The sequence below is a fragment of the Myotis lucifugus genome, unplaced genomic scaffold (genome assembly GCF_000147115.1).
Source record: "Myotis lucifugus unplaced genomic scaffold, Myoluc2.0 scaffold_218, whole genome shotgun sequence".
NCBI lineage: Eukaryota > Metazoa > Chordata > Mammalia > Chiroptera > Vespertilionidae > Myotis > Myotis lucifugus.
Genome location: NW_005871266.1, coordinates 2153102 through 2176094, shown reverse-complemented (window position 1 = coordinate 2176094; position 22993 = coordinate 2153102). Strand labels below are relative to the sequence as shown.

The 22993-nt window shown below is 39.7% G+C and overlaps 1 protein-coding gene across 1 annotated transcript in view; it reads left to right on the top strand.

The window, feature by feature from the left end:
- The window catches only part of APIP (APAF1 interacting protein), a 22027-nt gene extending 10031 nt beyond the window's left edge, over nucleotides 1-11996 (top strand). The window contains exons 3-7 of the mRNA XM_006098075.3: nucleotides 3847-3895; nucleotides 5168-5285; nucleotides 6605-6740; nucleotides 10755-10922; nucleotides 11556-11996. Coding sequence (XP_006098137.1) covers nucleotides 3847-3895; nucleotides 5168-5285; nucleotides 6605-6740; nucleotides 10755-10922; nucleotides 11556-11655 — 571 coding nt within the window. The 3' untranslated portion in view covers nucleotides 11656-11996. The remainder of the gene's footprint in view (nucleotides 1-3846; nucleotides 3896-5167; nucleotides 5286-6604; nucleotides 6741-10754; nucleotides 10923-11555) is intronic.
- Nucleotides 11997-22993: the final 10997 nt, after the last annotated feature.

Here is a 22993-nt window from a genome sequence, read left to right as displayed (position 1 = left end):
CCAAGGAAGGTGGTTAGAACCTAATTAAATAAAATTTTAGTAAAGCTATGGGGTTCCAAAAACCCAACATTCCAAAGTCAGTTATGGTTTATTATATTCCCAGGCAGTTTTTTTACCCTTTTTCTTCTCCATGGGTACACATTAACCAAATTACCTAAAATTTTTGTGGGCACCCCCAAAAAAAAAAAAGAAAATTTTTTTTTGCTTGATATGACAAAAAAAATAGGTATTAATTTTTGATTCATTCCCATTTGGATGGCTATTGTTGGGGGTGTCTGTTGTCATTTTTTTTTTTTTGCAATCTAAGGGAAAGAGTCATTTCCCCTGAGTAACAGTCGGGTATGCATGTTTTAAAATTCTTGTGGCACTATGGTTGAAAATCACTGCTGCACACAAAAAACTATAGGAAAGAAATTAATAAAACAATCCTATTACAATAGCATCAGAAATCTATATATATAAAAGCCTAAGCAACCGGCCAACCCACCGACCGGCTGGTAGCTATGACACACCTTGACCACCAGGGGGCAGACACTCAATGTAGGAGTGGAAACCACAGGCATGGAAACATGGAACAGACTGATGAATCTCAGAGGGAAGGGGGGTTGGGGGGGCAGAAAGAGATTAACCAAAGATCTTATATGCATACTAGAGGCCTGGTGCACAGATTCGTGCACCAGTGGGGTCCCTTGGCCTGGCTGCGGGGATTGGGCTGAATCCGTGCACTGGACCTCCGACATCCCCCAAGGGGTCCCAGATGCGAGATGGCACAGGCCAGGCCGAGGGACCCCACCAGTGCACGAATCTGTGCACCGGGCCTCTGGTATAGACATAAAAGACTATGTTCTTCCTAGAAGAATTTTACTAATCCATATACTGAGTTGTGTGATCACCCTAAAATACTCACATCTTTTAAAAATTCAGTGGCTTTTATAGCACTACAGTCCATTTGTAGGAAAGTTGCGTCATGTGAAAATTTGTCTTAGATTCTTAATGGCTGAGGAGCTCCTCCTGGGGTTCATAAGTGGAAACAGCCACAATTTTCTGGCCCTGTATTTGGAATCTTATTAAATTTGTGCCTTACATAGTAAAATAAGTAATTTGTACTAAAATATTCCATTTTTTCCCCTGATACTTAAATGACTTCAGAAGCCCACATCAACTACTTTGTCAGCAATATTATTCTCCTGTTATTAGGGAAAGTCTGGTTTTCTTTGTCTGATGCTTAGGAATGAAATACATACCCAATAGATTATGTTTCTACAAAAATACTGACAATAAGCTCTTTAGGAATATAAAATTATTTATTGATTCCAAGGTTTGGCTGATACTATTCCAGATTATGCTACTGATGTGTAATACCAAAAGATGTATGTAAAAGAGCTTAAGACACATATAAGAATTAAATCAGAAGGAGGAAATGGAGGACCAAGAAAATGACAGTGAGCAAGGTAATCCTAAGATACTCAGAAGCCATTGTGTTTAGGTTGGGTCCTACCATTCACATTTAGCATTTCTTGTTTTCACAGCTGTAATATTATATGTCAAGAGATACTAATCCTGTTGCATGCTATTAGACTTAAAGTTAATAGACCCATATATAGACAAGATAATTAAGGCATAGTAAGATTCAAATGACTAGACAGTAAATAAAAATAGATGTATTATGGACTCTTGAGTTTTGTCTGTCTGCTTTACACTTAAGAAAGAGCAGGGAGTTTAGAGAAGTAAATTCCAAAACTTAATACCTTGAAATTTGAAATGCTTTTTGTTTGTGGCTTACAGCACCAAGTAAATACTTCACTTTTAGTCTTTGGCATATTTCCCTCCTAAGATAAAAGCTCTGTCATCTTTGCATTTTTATCCAGATATCTCCTTTGTAGGTGTAAAAATATTTTTTTCTAAAATCTATTTACCTAATCTTTTAATGAACAATGTTGACCAAAGTCTAAACTAATTTCCATTTTACAAAGGCAGTACTAAAAACAGGTTTGGCGTACCAAATCACTTGAATAAACAGGATAAATACCCTGGGTTTTCCTACTTTGTGGATGGCTTTTATTTACCAGCAGACTGTTTTGTACTTTACTTGGCTCTGTTCCCAGGACTGCCTAAGTTTCTCCCACATAAGAAGACCTGCCAGTCCACTTCCCACTGGGGGTCATTGGACTCCATACCACGCATGATTCTAGAGTTTCTTCCATGTGACACAGGACAAAATATTTGGATCCCTGGTAGTTGTAAAGGGCCCCATTTAACTGTGGGCCCCTACCCACTCCCACTAGTTCTACAGCAGGGATGGGGGTGGGGGGGGCCTTTCTTCTGCCAAGGGCCATTTGGATATTTATGACATCATTTGCAGGCCATACAAAATTATCTACTTAAAAACTAGCCTACTATACTTGGTCAAACATTTAATTAACTCACCCCTAATGCCTTGGCAGGGCCAGACCAAATGATTTCCTGGGCTCTCTAAGGCCCGCGGGCTGGACGTTCCCCACCCCTGCTCTAGAGCACTGGTCGCCAACCGGTGGTCCGCAGACCACTGGTGGTCCATGAGATCCGGAAGGTTGGCGACCGCTGGTTTAAGGAAACCTTTAGAACAGCGGTCGCCAACCGCCAACCACTGGTCCCAGTGGTCCTCGAGGTCCGAAAGGTTGGCGACTGCTGCTCTAGAGGAATGGCACTGAATGGCACTCTATGGTTCTCTTATGCAACGAAGCTCTAAAGCACTAGCTACTTGGTGAAAACAGATGTTTGAATGTGCTTTGGATTTCACTGCCATGATCAGGCCAGGCCTTTATTTGCTAGACCTTAATTTACCAGTGGGCCATTAAAAAACCTTTCATTTCCTTACATCTTCATCAGTTCCGAGTCTATAGGTTTACTAGTGACCCCAGCTTTGACAGCTGGATTCAATATAGGCTGTTGTCCTCATTTTCACTATGAAACAGTATTTATTCAGTGTCCATGCTTCAGGGGCAGAAGCTAAAGCATGCATGTTTCCTTCGCTTGCATGTCTGGCCGCTCTGATACCCTCTGGAAGCCACTGAAACTGATAAATGAGCCAAAGGATCTTTCTTGAGTGGGGGAGAGAATTTAGAGAAGACTTTGAAATTAATTTCCAAATCAAATTTGAGAGCACCTTGTGAATGATAGGGTATAACACAACATCCTGTAACAGAGCTATCTCCAGATGTAGCCATGCCTTTTACACTTGTAACTTTTGCACTTGTTTTAGCTTTTATTTCCAAATATTTTCATAAGGTAGATGTGTTTTTCAAACAGGAAGCATACTGTTCCACCCCAAAAGTAGCCCTGTTAATGCTGCAGTTTAATAAACTGTAATTTAACAAACTGTCCAGCAGAGGTCTCTGAGCTTCATGTTTTCTAATAAGAGCGTGCCAGAGGGACATCTACTCCTAGTGAGCATGTTTTGCCCAGATTGGATTTTAGAATAACTGCATTCCACATATGCTATGATAAACTCTACTCATTCATGCTTCAAGATTCACAATTAAGACTTGTGTTTTCAGATTGTATTTCTCCAACCCAGATAAAAGCCTGATTACCAATGATTTTGCCCCATGGAAAGAAATATACATAAAAAATATAGAAGACTAACGCAACTATCAACATTTTATGCTGTCACCAGCATTACAAAAGCATTAAAGTATTTGGTATTCTTTCTATACGGCCTATACCATTAATTAAATCAAGCTGCTACTTGTATGACTTCATTTATGCAGAACATTAATGATTGGACTGCAAGGATACGTTTTTCTTTGTGCAAAAGCAGAGCAATAGAGTTAATTAAATACCAATTTCTATATTTTGTGTTACCAGCAATGAAATCTACATTGCTCCTTCAGGAGTGCAAAAGGAACGGATTCAGGTATGGCAAAGGGTCCTTTTTAAACCCAGACGTCTTTTCTTCTCTACTTAACTATTGTTTTGTGAAATGGAATTAGTTATAAAGGAAATGTTAGTTTTGAAAGGTGGTAATATGATGATAATTTAAATAACTAATCAACAAACATTTGTTGAATAACCATTAATTTTTTTTAAGGTCCCAAGTGTCCTCCATGCAATCAGTATGGTTTGAATCCTCATTCACCCTCTAGAGGGCAAAAGTGAATAGCACAATCTTAAGTCATATAATAAAAAGGGATTCTAACATTGTAGCATTATAACACCATCTTTATCAGGCTAGTCGGATAATCAGATTGATGGTCTCAAATGTATGAAGCTGATTTCTATTTAATGATGGCAAAGCTATTCCAATTTAAAGTCGTAAAACTTATTTCAAAATTTGGAGAAGACTCATTTGTATTAATGCTAGAATAATACCTAAAATCTATTTAAAACAACCACATAATACTTAACATCTGTCTGTGGCATAATGCTTCATTAATAAAACATTTGTAACAAACCCTGTAGTTTTTAGTTTGTAATACACCTGGAAAATGAAAGTTACAAGTCAGAAATATGCACACATTACTAGGAAATGTCTGTGGCCCTACATAATTCCTTAGAACTTTCAGAATAATATACCTTATTGAGATTAACATCTGAGAGTGCCTATTAAGCATCTTGGAATAAGAAAATTTTACTCTGTAGTATTCTTCTTTTTATATTATGAAATTATAACACCCATCTTAGGATAATGGTTTCTTTATATAGTCTCTCTGAAATATAGTTGTGAAATTACAGGGCTAAATTGAGTACCTAAATTGATGAAATGACAGCAACATCATTGCATACATGTTAAATATTCCATATCAGTTTCTTCTTCGGATTTTAAAGGGAGATTTTTTTTAAGCTTTCTTTAGAATATTTTCATTACTGTAAAATATTTTTTATTCTCAAAATGGGTAAAATTTTCGAGAGAAATTACAATTATATGAATATTTAAAATTATGAGTTGAATATGTATAATTATATCACTCTGCATGTGAGTGTATACTATATACAGGAATGAGCAAAAGTAGGTTTACATTTATAATACAAAGATAGTACAATAATTAATAAATAATAATACAAGAATAAACTCTTTTTCATATTCACAGCTATAAATCTACTTTCCCCCGCCCCTGTATACATAAGAAAGGGGACATTTCTGATGATATTGTGTAAACTTTTTTTCTTTTTTGCTCTCTGTAAATAGCCTGAAGACATGTTTGTTTGTGACATCAATGAACGTGACATAAGCGGACCTCCACCATATAAGAATCTAAGAAAAAGCCAGTGTACTCCTCTTTTTATGAACGCTTACACTATGAGAGGTAGGCAGAAATGTATTTGATATAAAGAATATTTCCAGAATAGGCTCCCCTAAATAATGCCAATTATTGCTGCAGTTAACATTTCTTGGGTACCTACTACATACCCAAGCTTTCAATGTGTTAACCCCTTCAGTCCTCGCATCAGCCTATGTGGAAGGTCTATTATTAGTCCATTTTACTGATGAGAAGACAGAGGCTCTGGGAAGCTTTTCCAAAAACAGTTAGTGAGCATTTTGGGTCCAGAATTCCAACCTAGATCTGTGGGACTCTAGTAGATTGTCAAGTTGACTAAAGATTATGTTTGCAATCAGGTTCCCACTCTCAGTTTGGAGTTATACCTCCAGGAACTTATAGTAGAAGTAAATCTCCTTTTGAAAAATGTACTGTGTGATAAAAATAGGAGTCTTATTTTAATTCCCCAAAATTGTGATAGAAAACAGCCTATAAAGGTTGAACGTAGAGGACATTGTGAAAATAGGAAATTATAACTGAAGTACTGGCTCAGCCACAGCAGTAAAGTCATAGAACTTTGCTTTAATGATATCAGCATTGAGTAAGTCACCTTGCTCTTCTGTTCCTGAACATTGTCAGCTCTGACTGAAAGGATATAACTGAAGGAGTAGCTTCTTACAGCATGAAGCTTTCCTAGCATAAAAGCTAAATAAACTTACTGACTCTTATAGCATACAAGTCCTTTGTACGTAATTTCATTACATCTACGCCTTAAAATCATCCCTTATGCTACCAAGGTACATCCTGTGCTATGAGGCCTAACTTGGTGATCAGGGGTCAGGTGGACCTGGGTTCAAATTCAAGTGCTGTTACTACTGTCCATGAACCATGGGCACGTTTTTTAACTTCTCTGAGTTTCCACTGACCATTAAATGGTGACCTCTATGGTGATTGTGATGATGCGAAGAGATAACATAAAAAGGGGATCCCTAAGTAGGTGCCTGGCACATAGGAAGCCCTAAGTAGGTGATAGTAGTATTATCATCTCCATGATCATTATAGCTGCACTTCAGACCATCTAAGAGATAGTTCACGGGCACATGTAAAGTATAAGGAATTGTTCTGAGGCTGGGGAAAGTGTAATTTTTTTTTTTGCTTTCTGACTCCTCTATTAGTATTTCTATTTTCTTCCCTCCCTCCTACCTTACTACCTGCTGCCAACTTATTCCATACCTAGAACAACAAGTGCATATATAAACGTGTGTTTGCACGTGCGCGCACGTGTGTGTGTGCATGTGTGTATTTTTTCTCAATTTTAAGGTATAATTTAGCTTTCACCTCACATGTGACTTTTCTTTCCTCCCCAGGAGCAGGCGCAGTGATTCACACCCACTCTAAAGCCGCGGTCATGGCCACCCTTCTCTTTCCAGGACAGGAGTTTAAAATTACACATCAAGAGATGATAAAAGGAATAAGGAAGTGTACCTCGGGAGGGTATTATAGGTATTTTCTTTTCTACTTTTGCTTAAAAAATTTGAAAAGCATTTTTCCTTTTTTTTTTATAAACAGGCTACTGATTTTTTAATGCATTTAATGAGATGTTGTGGAATCTGTGTTCAGTAATACCCCACTTGATATTACACTTCCAGATCTCTTCTTAGTGACACAGATCAGATGCCTCCCCCAACCCCTTTCACTGCAGCCTTGGTAAATGATTAGCAACATGAATAATGAAATGATTGTCAGAGCGAAATGACAAGACCTTGGCTGAGACTTCTGTAGAAATGGAAAGATTATGTCCCTACACTGAAGCACCCAGAGAGCAAGGTATCCCCACCTTCACTATGTACAGGAAGTTTCAGCCCCCGCAAAAGTTTTCACTTTGTTTTTATTTGGTTTCGTATTTCTAGAATCCTATATAATAAAAGCCTAATATGCTAAGTGTCCAGTCATCCAGTTGGCCGTTCAACAAATCAAAATGTAATATGCTAATGATATGCTAAGACCGCTCAACTGCTCGCTATGACATGCACTGACCACCAGGGGGCAGACGCTCCGACCAGTAGGTTAGCTTACTGCTGGCGAAACAGGCCGGACACACCCTGGAACCCTCCCACGGTCCGTCCCCGGCTGGCCAACATCCCACGTCCTTCCCTGGCCCCAGTTGTGTATCGGTGAGGTCCTTGGATTGGCCTGTGCCCCCTCACAATCTGGAACCCCTCAGGGGATGTTGGAGAGCCAGTTTTGGCCCTATGGTGGAATGACTGGTCGCTATGACACACACTGACCACCAGGGGTCAGATGCTCAATGCAGGAGCTGCCTCCTGGTGGTCAGTGCGCTCCCTCAGGGAACGCCACTCAGCCAGAAGCTGGGATCACGGCTGGTGAGTGCAGCAGTGGTGGCGGGAGCTTCTCCCACCTCTGTGGCAGCACTAAGGATGTCCGACTGATGGCTTAGGCCCACTCCACCTAAGCCATCAGTGGGACATCCCCCGAGGCTCCCAGACTGGGAGAGGGCACAGGCTGGGCTGAGGGGAACCCCCCCTGAGTGCAGGAATTTTGTGCACTGAGCCTCTAGTATGTTCATATTTATAAAAGTTTTATAATTATTTCCATTAAGTAGATCTCCATATTTTTATAATTTTTCAGTCCGGAAAGTGGCATAGATAATATAGAACAAAGGCCTAGATAAAATCATATAAATTCACTAGCCCACAAAAATGTAGTAGTTATTCATACATCTAGAATATAGTGACATGAGGAAACATGTTCTTGGGGCTTGGGTACAAGCTCAGCATTTTATTTGAATGTATCGGCATCCTTACTCCTGAGTCTTCATTTCCTAAAGGGCCTTGTTTAGGGGGAAGGGGTGCCAGTTTTTATAAAGTGTCCTTACAGCAATATCTTATTGTTGCTGCATGTAATAGAAAGTACATGTTTAAACTAGTGTGCTGAGAAATTAATTTGATTTGATTGTAGTTAATATTTATTGTGTGCCTAAAGCATTCCTCAGCACCATGAAATACCTATTTACAAAAGTTAAATATTTATATTATGAAAGTATACATACTAAAGAAAGTATAGCTGCCTTTTCCATATCTGGGTCTTGAAGGAAAGGCATTATGTGTGATATCAATTTCATCAGTATTTGGTTGCTTTGGTGAAGGAATAAAAATAAAAGAACATATAAAAGGGTGGGTAGAGGAACAGAGCACAAGAGAGAGCTTTTAAATTCTGTGAGAGAAAAAAACAGACATGAGTTTTTTTAAAAGATGCCATGTCGTATGTATTGTAACATACACATTTAGTATGTTCTTGTGAATGTTTCAGAATTTAAAGAATACAATTGTTTTTGAGACGTCCTTTGTGATTTTATTTGAGCCTGGCTGGGAAATCAGTAACATAGTCATTATTGCAGCTCAAGGGGGAGTGATAGTTTATCAGAGTTTGGGGAAAATCCTGAGAGTCCAGTTTTCCAAAGAAGGAGCAAAGGAACATGGATGAAGAAAGAAAGGATTCTGATATTCTCTACTCTATTTTTTAAAGTCCATCTTGAGAAAAAAAATTTCACATATCCAGCTCTTATCAGAGGAGATTACTATATTCTGTATAATAAAAGCCTTATATGCTAAGTGTCCAGTTGTCCATTCAACCAATTAAAGCGTAATATGCTAATGAAATGCTAAGGCTGCTCAACTGCTCACTATGAGGTGCACTGACCACCAGGGGGCAGACACTTCGACCGGTAAGTTAGCTTGCTGTTGGGGTTCGGCTGATCGGGACTAAGTGAGGTGGGCCGGACATGCCCTGAAGCCCTCCCGTGGTTCCTCCCCTGCTGGCCAACCTCCTGCATCCCTCCCTGGCCCCAATCATGCACCGGTGGGGTCCCTTGGCCTGGCCTGCACCCTCTTGCAATCCGGAACCCCTTGGGGGATGTTGGAGAGCCATTTTTGGCCTGATCCCACTCAACGCAGGAGCTTCCCCGTGGTGCTCAGTACGCTCCCACAGGGGGAGCGCCGCTCAGCCAGAAGCTGGGCTCACAGCTGGCAAGTGCAGTGGCAGTGGTGGGAGCCTCTCCCGCTTCCACGGCAGCACTAAGGATGTCCGACTGGGGAGCAGGCCTAAACTGCCAGTCGGACATCCCCTGAGGGCTCCTGGACTGTGAGAGGGCTCAGGCCAGGCTAAGGCCCCTCACTCCCCCACCCCACTTCCCCCCACCCCCCCGCCCCCAGTGCAGGAATTTCGTGCACCGGGCCTCTAGTTTAAATTAATTGCCCTTCCTTTTGGAAGGAAATGCATGTATATGGTAGAGTGGAAAGAACACAGTTTGGTGATCATGGACTAGCCTTGCTCTGTCCCTCATTTAACTGGTAAGGATTTGTGTTCCAGCTTTAAAGTGGGTGGCCTGGTTTGAATTAGCTTTCAGGTCTTCTTTTGCTGTGAAATAATTTTGCCCCTGAAAATATGTCTGACTATTCAGTATATGCTAGAGGAAAATGTAAGCTTGTGGTTTTCCTGGCTAATATTAGGAAAGATTTGGGACTAGCGATTCATTCTTTCCATATTGAAGGATATTTTATAACTACGTCTACTTTACTTAAATGAAGTAATGAGCAACTCCATACTGTTAATAATAATGGTTGGCCAAGTTACACATGACAGCTACTTAGCCTGTACCTGCCCTAACGTAGCAATTTCTGTTAATGCTGTAGCAGAGCTTTTTGATTAAGTTTAGCCATTACGGAGGAAGTGAAAAAGCAGATGTTATATTACCAAGGCAAGAGAAATTCATGTAAAAAGGAAACATGTCTGAGTTTTGACTGGTTATAAATGACCTCAGGGATAGACTTAAACTTTACAGTAATTAACTTATTTGCTTAAATGTTATTACATGAATAGAAAGAAACACACATTCTGATTTCATTACATGTATGTACTTAATTAAACAAGGTGGAATAAATGAAGTTCTTAAGAGTGTTCTGAAATGGTATCAGACCTTTAATAGAGAAATCCAGAAGTTTCTTGCTAGCCCAGTGCCACAGACCACACCTGTATTTATTGGTCTGAGACACTTCGGGTCCTACAGAATTAAGTAAAATGTTTTGTATCATTGAAAAATTCCTATTTCATAAGTAGTTCAATTGTTAATCCCTCCGTCAGTTCTGATTCTGAAATCTATCATTTCCCATTTCCTGTTGAATATATTTTGATTGCCTCTGCTACATGGAAATACTTGTATGATCTTGATAATTTTTTTTGTTAGGTTTTGGTAACCTATACAAATTTCTGCCACTTAGTCTTGGGATTGGAATAATGCCTGCTAAATTCCCAAGGCATCTTTTGATACAGATGTTTGTGCAAGATACAAAGAATTAACATGCAGCATCTTGTTCATAACTTGGAGTGGCTTTCCAGATACAAAGAGGATGTCTAACTGGTTGCTTGAAAAAACTGTAAATTTTACATATGAATACTTTTGTTTTAATGGGGGGAAAAATGGCTTGTTTCATCCTGTAGATACGATGATATGTTGGTGGTACCCATTATTGAGAATACGCCTGAGGAGAAGGACCTCAAAGAACGAATGGCTCGTGCAATGAATGAATACCCAGACTCCTCTGCGGTACTGGTCAGACGTCATGGAGTCTATGTCTGGGGAGAAACGTGGGAGAAGGCTAAAACCATGTAAGCATAAATCAAAGAACATTTGGTTCAAGTCACCACACTCTAAATGTGAAAGAGAACAAACTATGTCTTAAGATTTCAAATGAAGTGTGATTTTTTTTTATGTGTTATTGGTCAAATTGATTTAAATTTAAATATTTTTTTATCGTTTCTAGATATTTGATTTGCATTGTGTATTTATTTTTTTTGTATTCATTTAATAAGGAATATTTATTGGATGAACTGTTATTTGGAAAGGCACTATGCACTTAGATACAAAAAAGGAGTCAGATCTTGTTCTTGGAGTTTAAGGCTGGAAGGGAGAATAGAACAAATCCAAGTTATAAAATGGTTTGCTACATTTATTTCAAAAAGTGGCACATAGTAACAAACTTAAATTTATGTAAGTGGTATATTTAAAATTCCCTTTTATATCCTGAGAATTATATAATATGGTTGCATGGTTCAAGATTGACCCTTTCCATGTTTTAACAATGGTGGGGGCAAAATAATAAAAATGTAGCTTGAAACTGAGAAAAATTTCTAACCCAGCTAGGAACAGGGTTAACTTATGGAGAGGAGACGTGTGATGATTGGGTTTGGATAACTCTGTTTCTCTATCGATCTTAAGTCCTTTTTGCTTTTCTTTCATAGGTGTGAGTGTTATGACTACTTGTTTGATATCGCCGTATCAATGAAGAAAGTCGGACTGGATCCTACACAGCTTCCAGTTGGAGAAAATGGGATTGTATAAGCCAAATGGACGTTTATATACAGAGACAAAGCTTATCTTAACTGTTACTTAAATGAAACCTGACTTTTAAAAAATTGAACCTGCTGCCATTAATTTGCCACTAAATACTACAGATGACCACCCTGAATATCTTCTGACACTGGATGGTATTTGCTTAAATTCTTGTCATTTTAAATGACAATGCAGTAGAATAAAAATTTTATAATGAATGTTTCTGTTTATTTTTAAATCCATAACAGCAAAATATTTCCCTTTAAATTAATTCCCCTTTTTATATACACTCCCAAAGAATTCCTCTTATTCTTCAAAGTTGCTGGTAATAATAGAATTCATTGGGAAATTTCCACTTAATTATGAGATGAGCACATTGCTTTTGCCAAAACTAGTGGTCAGTTCTCTGTATTTTACTTGACTTTACAGTAGCATGACTAGTGATCACTCCCGCCTGAAACATTTTTCTCTCGGCTTCCAAGACACTAGACTGATGTGATTTTCTACTTCCCTCACCCATCACTTTGTGGTTCTTGAATTTTTCTCCTTTATCAGATTTCAAAATGTTGGGGGCCTCAGGGATCTCTGCCCTTAGCCACATCTTCATCTACACTTTTTCCCCCCTAGGAAATCTTATGCAGTGTCCTCCCTTTAAGTACAGTGGGGCCTTGACTTACGAGTTTAATTCGTTCCGTGACTGAGCTTGTAACTCAAATTACTCATATGTCAAATCAAAAAGTGAATGAGTGAGACACGTGATGCTGGGCTGATGTTGTGGCGTTCACTGTGACGTTCGCTGCGCCAACTAGCAGTGGGGTATCTGAAGCTGGCTCGTAACCCGAATTTTAGCTCGCAACTCAAAGCAAAAAATCGGCCGAGAGACGGCTCGTATCTCGAAAAACTCGTTAGTCGGGACACTCCTAAGTCAATGCCCCACTGTATTATCTATATGCTAATACCTGGCAGCTTTCAGCCCCGGCCCAGATATCCCTACATTCCAGACTTCTCTCCAACTCCTACTTCTCAACATTTGGATGCCTAATTGGCATCTTAAACCTGCCAGTGCCTAAAACAATGCTGTTGACTTTTCTTCCCTATAAACAAATACCCTCCTGTCACCTCCAAACATTTTCTGAATGCTTATGCCAAAAACCTCTGGGAGACAGACCTCTGTTTTGTTCACTATCACTAAGGAAAATCCTGACACATCATAAGCCACTCAGTAAATTCCCATCTCCTGGGTTCTTGGTGGAAGTTCTTTCATCAGAGAAGAATCTCATTTTCCTTGTTTCTAAAATGGAGCTAATGAATGGGAATGCATAGATGAAAGAATAGTCATTTAAACACCTTTGTAGGTTTCTTCACTGAAAATGCAGATTTTACAAAAACCTGATTTAAAGGTGGGGGAGGAGGGACTGGCAGGTGGCAGTCTATGTGCTACCTGGGTTTTTATTCAGGAGAAAGTGATCCCTACACTGTGATTGCTGGGAGCTGAGGTCCAAAGGTGAATACAAACACAGCCCTGGGAGGGCTTATTCTCAGTGCCTGGCACATGGTGCTCAGTGTGTGTTTGTGGAAGGGGGCAGCGGGCATTCTCCCCATGCCCTTCTGACTGTTGTTCTCTGGGTTAGTCCCCTTCTTTAAATAAGGGGAAATGTTATGAATGAAGGATTAAACTGGTAAGAGATCTAGATCAAACACTTTTATTCCATTAAGTGCAGGACATTCCTCTCTCAGACTGAATAAGGGATTAACATATTTCAGTCAAGAGTCCGTGTCAGTTGTTTCTGAAATGATTTTAGAGCCCTTTGTCCCCTCCCAGGTCTCTTTTTTTGGATGTACTTCAAAATAATATAGTTCCCCAGAGAATGTCCCACGCAACCAGAACGGCAAGGTCGTGACCTTGTGGCGAGTTTTATATTTCTGTGTGCTCAACGATTTCCCTTTCGGTGAAGAAAACTGCCCTCTCATCAGCAGTTCTAGTCAGGGGGTCGAATGTGGGACTAGAAACATTGATAGCGTTTTTCAAGAAGCAATTCAAATTCTCCCACCACGATGCCGGAAAACATGGCCGCAAGAGAGGGAAGTTGGTTTTCATTTCCCTGGTCTGTGTTTCTAATCACTGAATCCTCACGTTTTGGGTGATAATCACTGAAATAGGAGTCCTTTGTGATTAGAAATTAAAAGCAGTGCTCATCTCTTTTACAGTTCTACTGGTGTGATTTTATTGTTTGAAAGTATAGTTCCTGAAAATTATACCTGACCGCATGCATATGTATAGTTCTTGTCTATTTACTTCCTTCTTGTTTAAATTTCTGCAAGGTTTTCATTATCAGACTTCTAGAGGCCAGAAAATAAGCCAGTTTTTATCATGAATGCTGTATCAGTCTCCTCTATGATGGTTCTTGAAACTTTCTGAGTTAGAAGTAGTTAAAGGTGAAGAGGGTAAAATGAATTCATGTCATTAGATCGGCACCTAGCACAGGCCGGTGTAATTGTGGTCATCCTAGCAGTCTGTTCTTTAGGAGCCCACACACTGTAGTAAGGACCTTTAAAAACAATCCTTTACATCTAATTCTTATAATAACGCTTGAAGGTATTACCCCATTTTCCAGATGAAGAAAATGAAATTCAGAAGTCATATTACCCAAGTGAAATTGTAAATTTTACCAATGTCACTCAGTGAGCCCTCTGCACTTTCCTGCATTAGCTCAGCTTTACCTCATCAATATGATACTATTTGCTCTACTGGGTGTAAAGAGAATGTCCTCTTAGAGCATACATGGCTTCCGAGACAGGCATTAGGGACTTAGGGCTTCAGCAGAATTTTTGATATGTCCACAAAGAAGCATCTTTGGCTTTACCAACCGAATGTTTCCCAAAATTTCTTTGGAGACCACTTGTTGGTGATATATTAGGTTTCTTTTTAGTATTGAACTGTATGATTAATTTGTGTTCTTTTAAATCTATAGAATTCTGTTATTTTGCTTATAATTTTACTAAGTACCTTTTACTTTCCTACTTGATACTATTTTGTTATTAATCCTCACTCTAGGATATTTTTCCAGAGAGAGTGGAAGGGAAGGGAAGGGACACAGAGAGAGAAACATCAATGTGAGAGAAATGTTGATTGGTTGCCTCACACACAAGCCCTGACCAGGACCGGGGATCGAGCCTGCAACTGAGGTACCTGCCCTTGACTAGAATCGAACCTGGGACCCTTCAGTATTCGGGCCTATTCTCTATCCACTGAGCCAAACCGGCTAGGGCCTGATACTATTTTTTATTGCAATGAGGGCCATATCTTTGCAAATAAAACCAAGGACTTTCTTTTTATAAACTAGAGGCCCAATGCACAAAATTCGTGCACGGCGGGTGAGAGCCCTCAGCCCACCTGCACCCTCTTGCAATCTGGGACCCCTCGGGGGATGTCGTCGGAACCCCTCAGGGGATGTCCAGTTGGGCCTAAACTGGCAGTCAGACAACCCTCTCACAATCCAGGACCCCTTGTTCCTAAATGCCTGCCTGCTTACTCCTTACCGCCCGCCTGTTCATTCCTTACAGCTTGGCTTGCTGCTCCTTAGTGCTGCTGTAGAGTCAGGAGAGGCTCCCGCCACCACCGCTGTGCTCAACAGCCGTGAGCCCAGCTTCTGGCTGAGTGGCGCTTCCCCCTTCCCCTGTGGGAACTCACTGACCACCAGGGGGCAGCTCCTGCATTGAGCGTCTGCTCCCGGGTGGTGAGTGCGTGTCATAGCAACCAGTCATTCTGGTCATTTCGGTCATTCTGCAATAATGGTCACTGGGCTTTTATATATAGAGATAGTACAGCTGTATCTTAGGTTTGAAAGTTAACCAGTAAAGTGAAAATTTTCAATAATCATAAGTACCATAAAAAATCCTTTAAATCACCCATACAGTACAGTACTATATATGTGATTTGTGAATTTAACCTAGTTCCTTTCATTCTTTCAGGAGGGTTATCTCTGGCTCTCAGTTAATAATAGTTTTTTCCTTTCTTGAGGCTATAGATGAAGCCATAATTGACCACTTATCTACTATTTGAGTGTTTTAAAATCACTCACAATTTTTCTTTTGGTTTCAGACTGAATTGCATCCATCACATTTAATATAATTAAGGAAAAAGGGATATTGTCCTGGTATAGAACCCCATTTAAGTTACTTTAACATGATTCAATACCACTGTGATTGGAACTCACTAGCTAGCTAAGATTATTTCTCTTTTCTCATGCATGGTTGAACTTTCCAATTAACAAAATTTTCTTTCCTGTGCTCTGAACATAAAAAGATTGTGTTTGTGTGTGTGTCATCCTGTGTTCATTTAGGCTAGTATTATTTTATAAAAACTGAAAAGCAAAATGCCCTACCCCAAGGAAATACAATGTATTAGTGTAACAAGTAGTCTCTTGAAGCAGGCAGGTAGTTGTGTTGGTGTTAAATGAAGGTCTCTCTAGTGGAAGCACTGATGACCATCTGTAAACTTATCGGTTTGATGCCAATGTTCTAAAAGAGACCACAAGGAGGATACAACGGCAAGGAAAAAATGGTATAGACATCCCCAGGGCACTGAATATTCCTGGGTGGGAGTCTTTACCCTTCCAATGATAGCTGCAAACCTAGGATAGTAAGTAGATGTCAATAGAAGTTGAATGAATGTTTCCTGGCCTCCCAGCAATAGTAAAGCAGATGGCTCTTCCAAGTAAAATGGAATGTCTGCCTCACCTCCCAATTCCATACGGAGAGAACTGAGCCTGGGAAGAATAACTGTCATGTTAGCTTTTATATTATAGACATAATTGGTCATGGTGCTGAGTGGAACAGCACTGGAAAAGTCTTAAATCCCTGTTTAGGACAGAATTAGGAGGGGAAGTTATAAATAAACAAATCAATAACATATTACATTGAAAAGGGAAGAATAGGATCATTAAATAGAGAAAAAAAGCTTATCTGGTGTCTATTGAATGTATTTTTTTAGTCTTCCCATTAGCAAACTATGAGTCACTTTATTCATTAACTATATTTAATAATAAATAATAATTACATAAAATCTATAGTTTAGTAAACACTTTCATTCTTCTCATCAACTTCTCAACAAACCCATGATTATAATGTTATTACCATTTGCCAAAAAAATATAAGCATCTGGTGAGCCAGGTGGCAATGTTTTATCAATTTCCATACCTGTGCCCACACATAGCAGACAATTAAAATATTTGTTTTCTGAATAAATCCCCAAGTTACAAATGAAAATGTAGGTTCAGGAACATTAACTTGCCCAATGCCTATGAGTGGTAGAGGTGGGAATTTGTCTCTAAATTCCAGGTCTTTGGCTCTAAATTCTGTGGTATTTGCCCAACCTGGATAAGCAAATATCTCACCTAATGCCGATCTATGCATTTGATTGGTTAATTCTTAAATTGTTCAAGATAATGTACACAGGGACATTTTCAGGGTGATATATCTATTTTCATTGTTTATATAAATTTCTGGTATATTCTTTCTGACATTTTACTAAAACTATAATATGTTTAATATAAAACTAAAACATCCTATATATTAAAAGGCTGCCAAACCAGTTTGGCTCAGTGGATAGAGCGTCGGCCTGCAGACTGAAAGGTCCCAGGTTCGATTCCGGTCAAGGGCATGTACCTTGGTTGCTGGCACATCCCAAGTGGGAGGAGTGCAGGAGGCAGCTGGTCGATGTTACTCTCTCATCAATGTTTCTAACTCTCTATCCCTCTCCCTTCCTCTCTGTAAAAAATCAATAAAAAATATATTTTAAAAAAAGGCTAATATGTAAATTGTCCCCTTGACTGGGACTTCAACCGGAGTTCGACCAGGGGGCGGGGCCACCAGCCAACTGCCTGCAGCCCCTCCCCACTGCCAGCCTGGCCCTATTGGCCCTGATCCGGGCGGGCCAGCCGGACCTTGCCCATGCATGAATTCATGCACTGGGCCTCTAGTGTTTAATAAAACATTTTAACAATACTTATAGAGATGAGTAACATCAAAATATTAGAGTATTAGGGTATTATTAAAGAAGAAATTATTTCCCTACCTCCCTCTACAATTCTTAAGAATGAATTTATTTACACACACTGATGAGCCTGCACATTCCTGCCTTTCCACTGGGTTCTAGTAGTTGTTCATGGCTAAGAGAATCCTGGTAACCTCTGCCTCATGGAACTAGAAAAGTGTTGATTCTGTTTTCAATTCAAACCTAAGGGCTTTGCACCTAAGTGACACTTTCCAATGGCACTTTAAAAAAAAAAAGCCATTCCTTTTACAGGATATCAGGTAATTCTGCCCTTCTAATTCCCTGGTGTTTAGCAATGATTGCAGTTCATTTAATTGCTTGGCATCTCTAAGTAGTGATCTTATCACACAATGGAATGAATTAACTCATTTTGATCTACATTCATTAATGTCATATCAGCAATCCATGTGTGCTTTTTATAGCAATTCTTTGAAAAAGACTTCTTTCCTCCGTTTTCCTGAGTTTCAGAACCTATTGTAATTTTCTCCCTTGCCTCTTCTGATCCACTTACTTCAAGCGGCTGATCTCCCTTCCCAGCCTCCAATGACATTGTTAAAACCTTACGTTGTGAAAGCTGGCATTGTGAAAGATATTACTTTTGCCCCAGGGAACTTCATAAGAATTGCCATTTAGCACTTACAATCATTCTGACTCACCACGCTTACAAAAAAAGTGTGATTTTAACCCAGGCCTTAACTACTTCTAGCTGTTAATCTTCAATCATTCAATGTCATTCACATATTCTTCAGGCATTTTTCTTGTTTACTTAAGAAACAAATCACCACCTATAGTTCCAATATGAAATAAAAACATTACTGTAAACCAAATCCACATTACCTTAAAGTATGTTATCGCTTGAAATCTTTTTTAAAGCTTACACATGCCCTAGCCAGTTTGGCTTAGTGGATAGGGCGTCAGCCTGCCGACCAAAGGGTCCCAGGTTCGATTCTGGTCAAGGGTATGTACCTTAGTTGCAGGCTCCTCCATGGCCCAAGTCCTGGTCAGGGCTCCTGCAGGAGGCAACCAATCGATTGTGTTTCTCTTTCTCTTTCCTTCTCCCTAAAAACCAATGGGAAAATATCCTTGGGTGAGGATTAACAACAACAAAAAAGCTTTCACACCCCTTACTGAGGTTTTCGTATTCGGTTTCCTTTTCACCAATTCCTTCTGCTCATCCATTCTTAATTAGGGTGATTTTATTCATTGCTTTATTACTTTTCTCTCCCTTTGCCTTTTCTTATTTCTCTTTCTTTTTACTCTTTAAATATGTATCTTTTGTTTTTTTTTTCTTTTATCTTTCTGCCCTCACATACTTTCTCTCCTGACACCGATATTCTTAACACATTAGCACTTTGAGTATGTTTGCATTGACCTTGAGCAGAATCACTTAAACTTTCTTTTTTTTTTTTTTTGGCTATTTCCTAAGGATCTTTAAATTCCTAATTTCAGCTAATTTCTTTTATACTTCGTATTATTATACATATTGGTATTATGTAGTAGTAAATTGTTGTTTTCCCCTCATTCATTGAATCCACTTCCACCCAACCTCCTATTCTATGAAGTTCTGGCATAGCTGCCAATCACAATGTCCTGCCTGCCCTCTGGATGCAGGTATAAGCACCTGACCCAGGCTTGGCCAATCATGGCACACCCATCCCCTGCCCACAGAGATAGTTTCAAGTATGAGGTTCCTGATTCAGAGAGAGCTGTCAGGGCCCTTCTCCCACACTGCCAGGCGCAGGAAACCTGTCTCCTGCTGAAGAGATTGAAACCAACACACAAAGAGAAGCAGGAAAAGCTGCTATAGAAATAGAGTCCTAATAGAGACGTATCTATGGAAAAAGTGACGTTCCGTACCTAGATCCAGCCAAGCCCTTGAATTCACCTTCAGCCTTTGAGTCAGAAGGGATGAACAAATATGCTTTTTTTGACTTATTGTTTCAAGATGGGTTCTTTCCTAACAGTCTTAGCTGATAGAAAAGCCCAACTCATAGATGCTATTCAATTACACAAAATAAAAGGCTAACTCACAGTAATGTAGATGAGACCACAGTCTTTTAGGCACTTCATACAGGATTGGTAAACAGATAAATGATGTTGATATATTGGCATCACTGGAAGTGGTGTGGGTTCATACACATTTTTTCTCAGCACATTGTGTTAGAGCCATCGGAGCAAGCTCTCACAATTGAGAAAGCTTTAGAAAATAGGAAACCTGCCCAGCCGGCGTGGCTCAGTGGCTGAGCATCGACATATGAACCAGGAGGTCAGGGTTCAATTCCAGGTCAGGGCATATACCTGGGTCTCAGGCTCCATCCCCAGTGTGGTGTGTGCAAGAAGGCACCTGATCAATGACTCTCTCTCAGCATTGATGTTTCTAGCTCTCTCTCCCTCTCCCTTCCTCTCTGAAATCAATAAAAATATATTAAAAAAAAACACAAACACAAAAAAACACTTTATTTTAGAAAAAGAAAAGAAAATAGGAAACCTTGGGAGGGGGGAAGCTGAAAATCTGCGGTTTTTACTTCCTTACAAAATGAATAAATAAAAAGGCTCATTTAGTAACTTTGCAAGCCCTCGGTGTTTTCACTCTGCTGAGCTGTCTGGAACAGCCATGGATGAAGACACTAAGAAGACAACTTCTTCCCCCCCCCCCCCCACTACATAGAACAATGGATTATGAAGGAGGCTTCAGATGGAATTATAAGGAAGTAAGTGCTTAACAGTGATACTAAGAGCAAACACTGGAAGAGAGCTAACTGCTTTAGCATTTTTATTAGTAATATTAGAGACCCGGTGCATGAAATTTGTGCATGGAGTTGGGTGGGGGGTCCCTCAGCCTGGCCTGCACCCCAAACCGTCAGTCGGACATACCTCTCGCAATCTGGGATCACTGGCTCCTAACCGCTAACCTGCCTGCCTGCCTGATCACCCCTAACCACCTTTGCCTGCCTACCTGATCACCCCTAACCACCTCTGCCTCAGCCCTGGAATTAAGCTTCCCTGGGCACTCAACATTAGGCTGCATTTACCCACTGAGAGTGGTGATACTCTCACCCTCAAATGAGCTACCATTTGCTTAAGATGCAGAAAATCTTCTCCATCTATGTCTACTTGGCAAGGATGCCATTCAGTAGCTACACTGAGACACTCCCTAAGGAGCTCAAACTCATGTCATTGGAAGGGAGCAGGCTTCTATTACTGGTATTTCCTGTAGGAGGTTTATAATCCACCTTGGTAATATAGCTTCCTCCAAAAGGAAAACATGAAAGAGTTAAACTGGTGTGGTTGCCCCAGCAAATTATTAAAACCCCCAGTAGTTCCACCAAACTCTTACTACCATTTCATAGCAAGGGCAGGACACTAAGGTGGCAATATTCAGTGGATAGCTGAAAATATGGGTTTAGACTTTGGGAAAAACAGTATCTCAGCAGATGAGTGATTCATCCATCCATTCAGCCATTTATTTAGTCAACAATATTTGTTGAATACCTACTATATGTCAGGAACTCTGCAAGATGTTCAAAATTTTCCAGGGAATATGACAGAACTGGTTTCTTTTATCATGGTATTTAGAATCTGGTGGTATTGTCAAAGTGTTCATTGAAACCATGAGTATAGACAATCTTTCCAAGGTTTGAAGAAACACTAAGCTTTGGGGCACATTCTAACATGTAAAAAAGAGAAAATAAACCAGCAAAGGAAGTACAGAAAGAGGAAATAGGTGGAAAACTAGAAGAGCATAACATTTAGTTTAAGATGTGAGAGTTTCAAAAGGAAGAAAGAAAATAAAATATCACCTACTGCTAAAAAATCAAGAGTATGACTGAGGGGGGAAAAGTATAGTATAATATTAAGAATATGGATTATAGCTTCAGAAAAACATAACTATGAGTCCTACCTTCACCACTGATTGTTGATATGATTTCGATGGGGATGAAAATGCCTCCAATAGGATTACGTAAATGAGATTATGTATACAAAGTGTCAAGTATACTTCCTAATAAGTAGAGGTTTAGTTTTTCAGCTTTTTAAGTTTTGGGGGGCACCTTTGAATCTGCAAAAAGGAGAATTGGTGAATCCTAGGAAATTTGCCTAATGTCTTTAAAATCCAACAAACATGTTCATAAAACCTGCCACTGTCTATGTATCTCACTATGCACCCTTTCGCTGTGCACCCTTCTGCTAAGACGTAAGAAGAAAGATAATAAAGGGGAAATTTTGATAGTAATTTAGGGCCACCAACTAGTGCCCAGATGCCTCAAACTTTTCACTTAGAGCATGTGGTCAGTCACACAGCTGGAAATTTAAGCAAAATATATACTCAGGCTCTCAAAATTCAGAACTTGGGGCTGAATTGACTCTATCTTCCACAGCATACAAATCAATCAATCAATCATCAGAGTCAGCCAAGTGAGAAGGCTACAAACCATTTTCCTCTTGCCCTTACTTGGACCTTGGAGGCAGGGATAGTAGTAGGGAACCTTTAAGAGAAACATCAGAGACAACTGTAGAATGTCCTGGCAAACCCAGATCCAAAAGGGGAGATGGCTGAGCTTGGGAGGACTGAAAAATGGAAGCCAGACATCAGAGGGTAAAGGAAAAGACCTAGAGATGTATGTACAGACCACTCATTGGAGAAGTTTGGTAGTAAAAAGACAGAGACACAGGAAATTCCGACTGTGCAACTGTCAACTTCAAGCTAAGCCAGGGGTGGGCAACCTTTTTGTGAGTGCGTGCCAAAACCAGCAAAATCTCTGATTCAAAATTCTTCTGCGTGCCAACCCTAATTTTTTGAGAACATGTTACACCTACTTGATATTTCTTAAGGTGTATGTATGTGAAGAACCTTGAAGAAATAATAAAATTCATTTGAGCGACAAAAACACAGTATATGATGATGAAAATACATTTATTTTTTAATGTATACATGTACACTGATAGTCCAACAGAAAACTTTATGACTCGGTTTGATATTAGCAGTGGGACTTTTGCTGCTGCATCACTGATGACAGAGATTTTACATCAGGTTTATATTTCGTGACCTTCAGAGATATGCACAAGCTACTACTTTCATCCGTCAGGCTACTCCTATTACGAGACTTAACAAAATTCATCACTGAGAACAAAGATTCACAAGCATATGTGGATGAAACCAAAACACTGGTCAGATCTAGGAAGGCAGGGAGAGTTAAGGCAGAGGCATAGAAATTGCTCTTCCCCTCTCTCGTCAATCCATGTCTATGGTCTTTAAGATAACTTGTTATGTAAAATTATTTATCTAAGATGCAC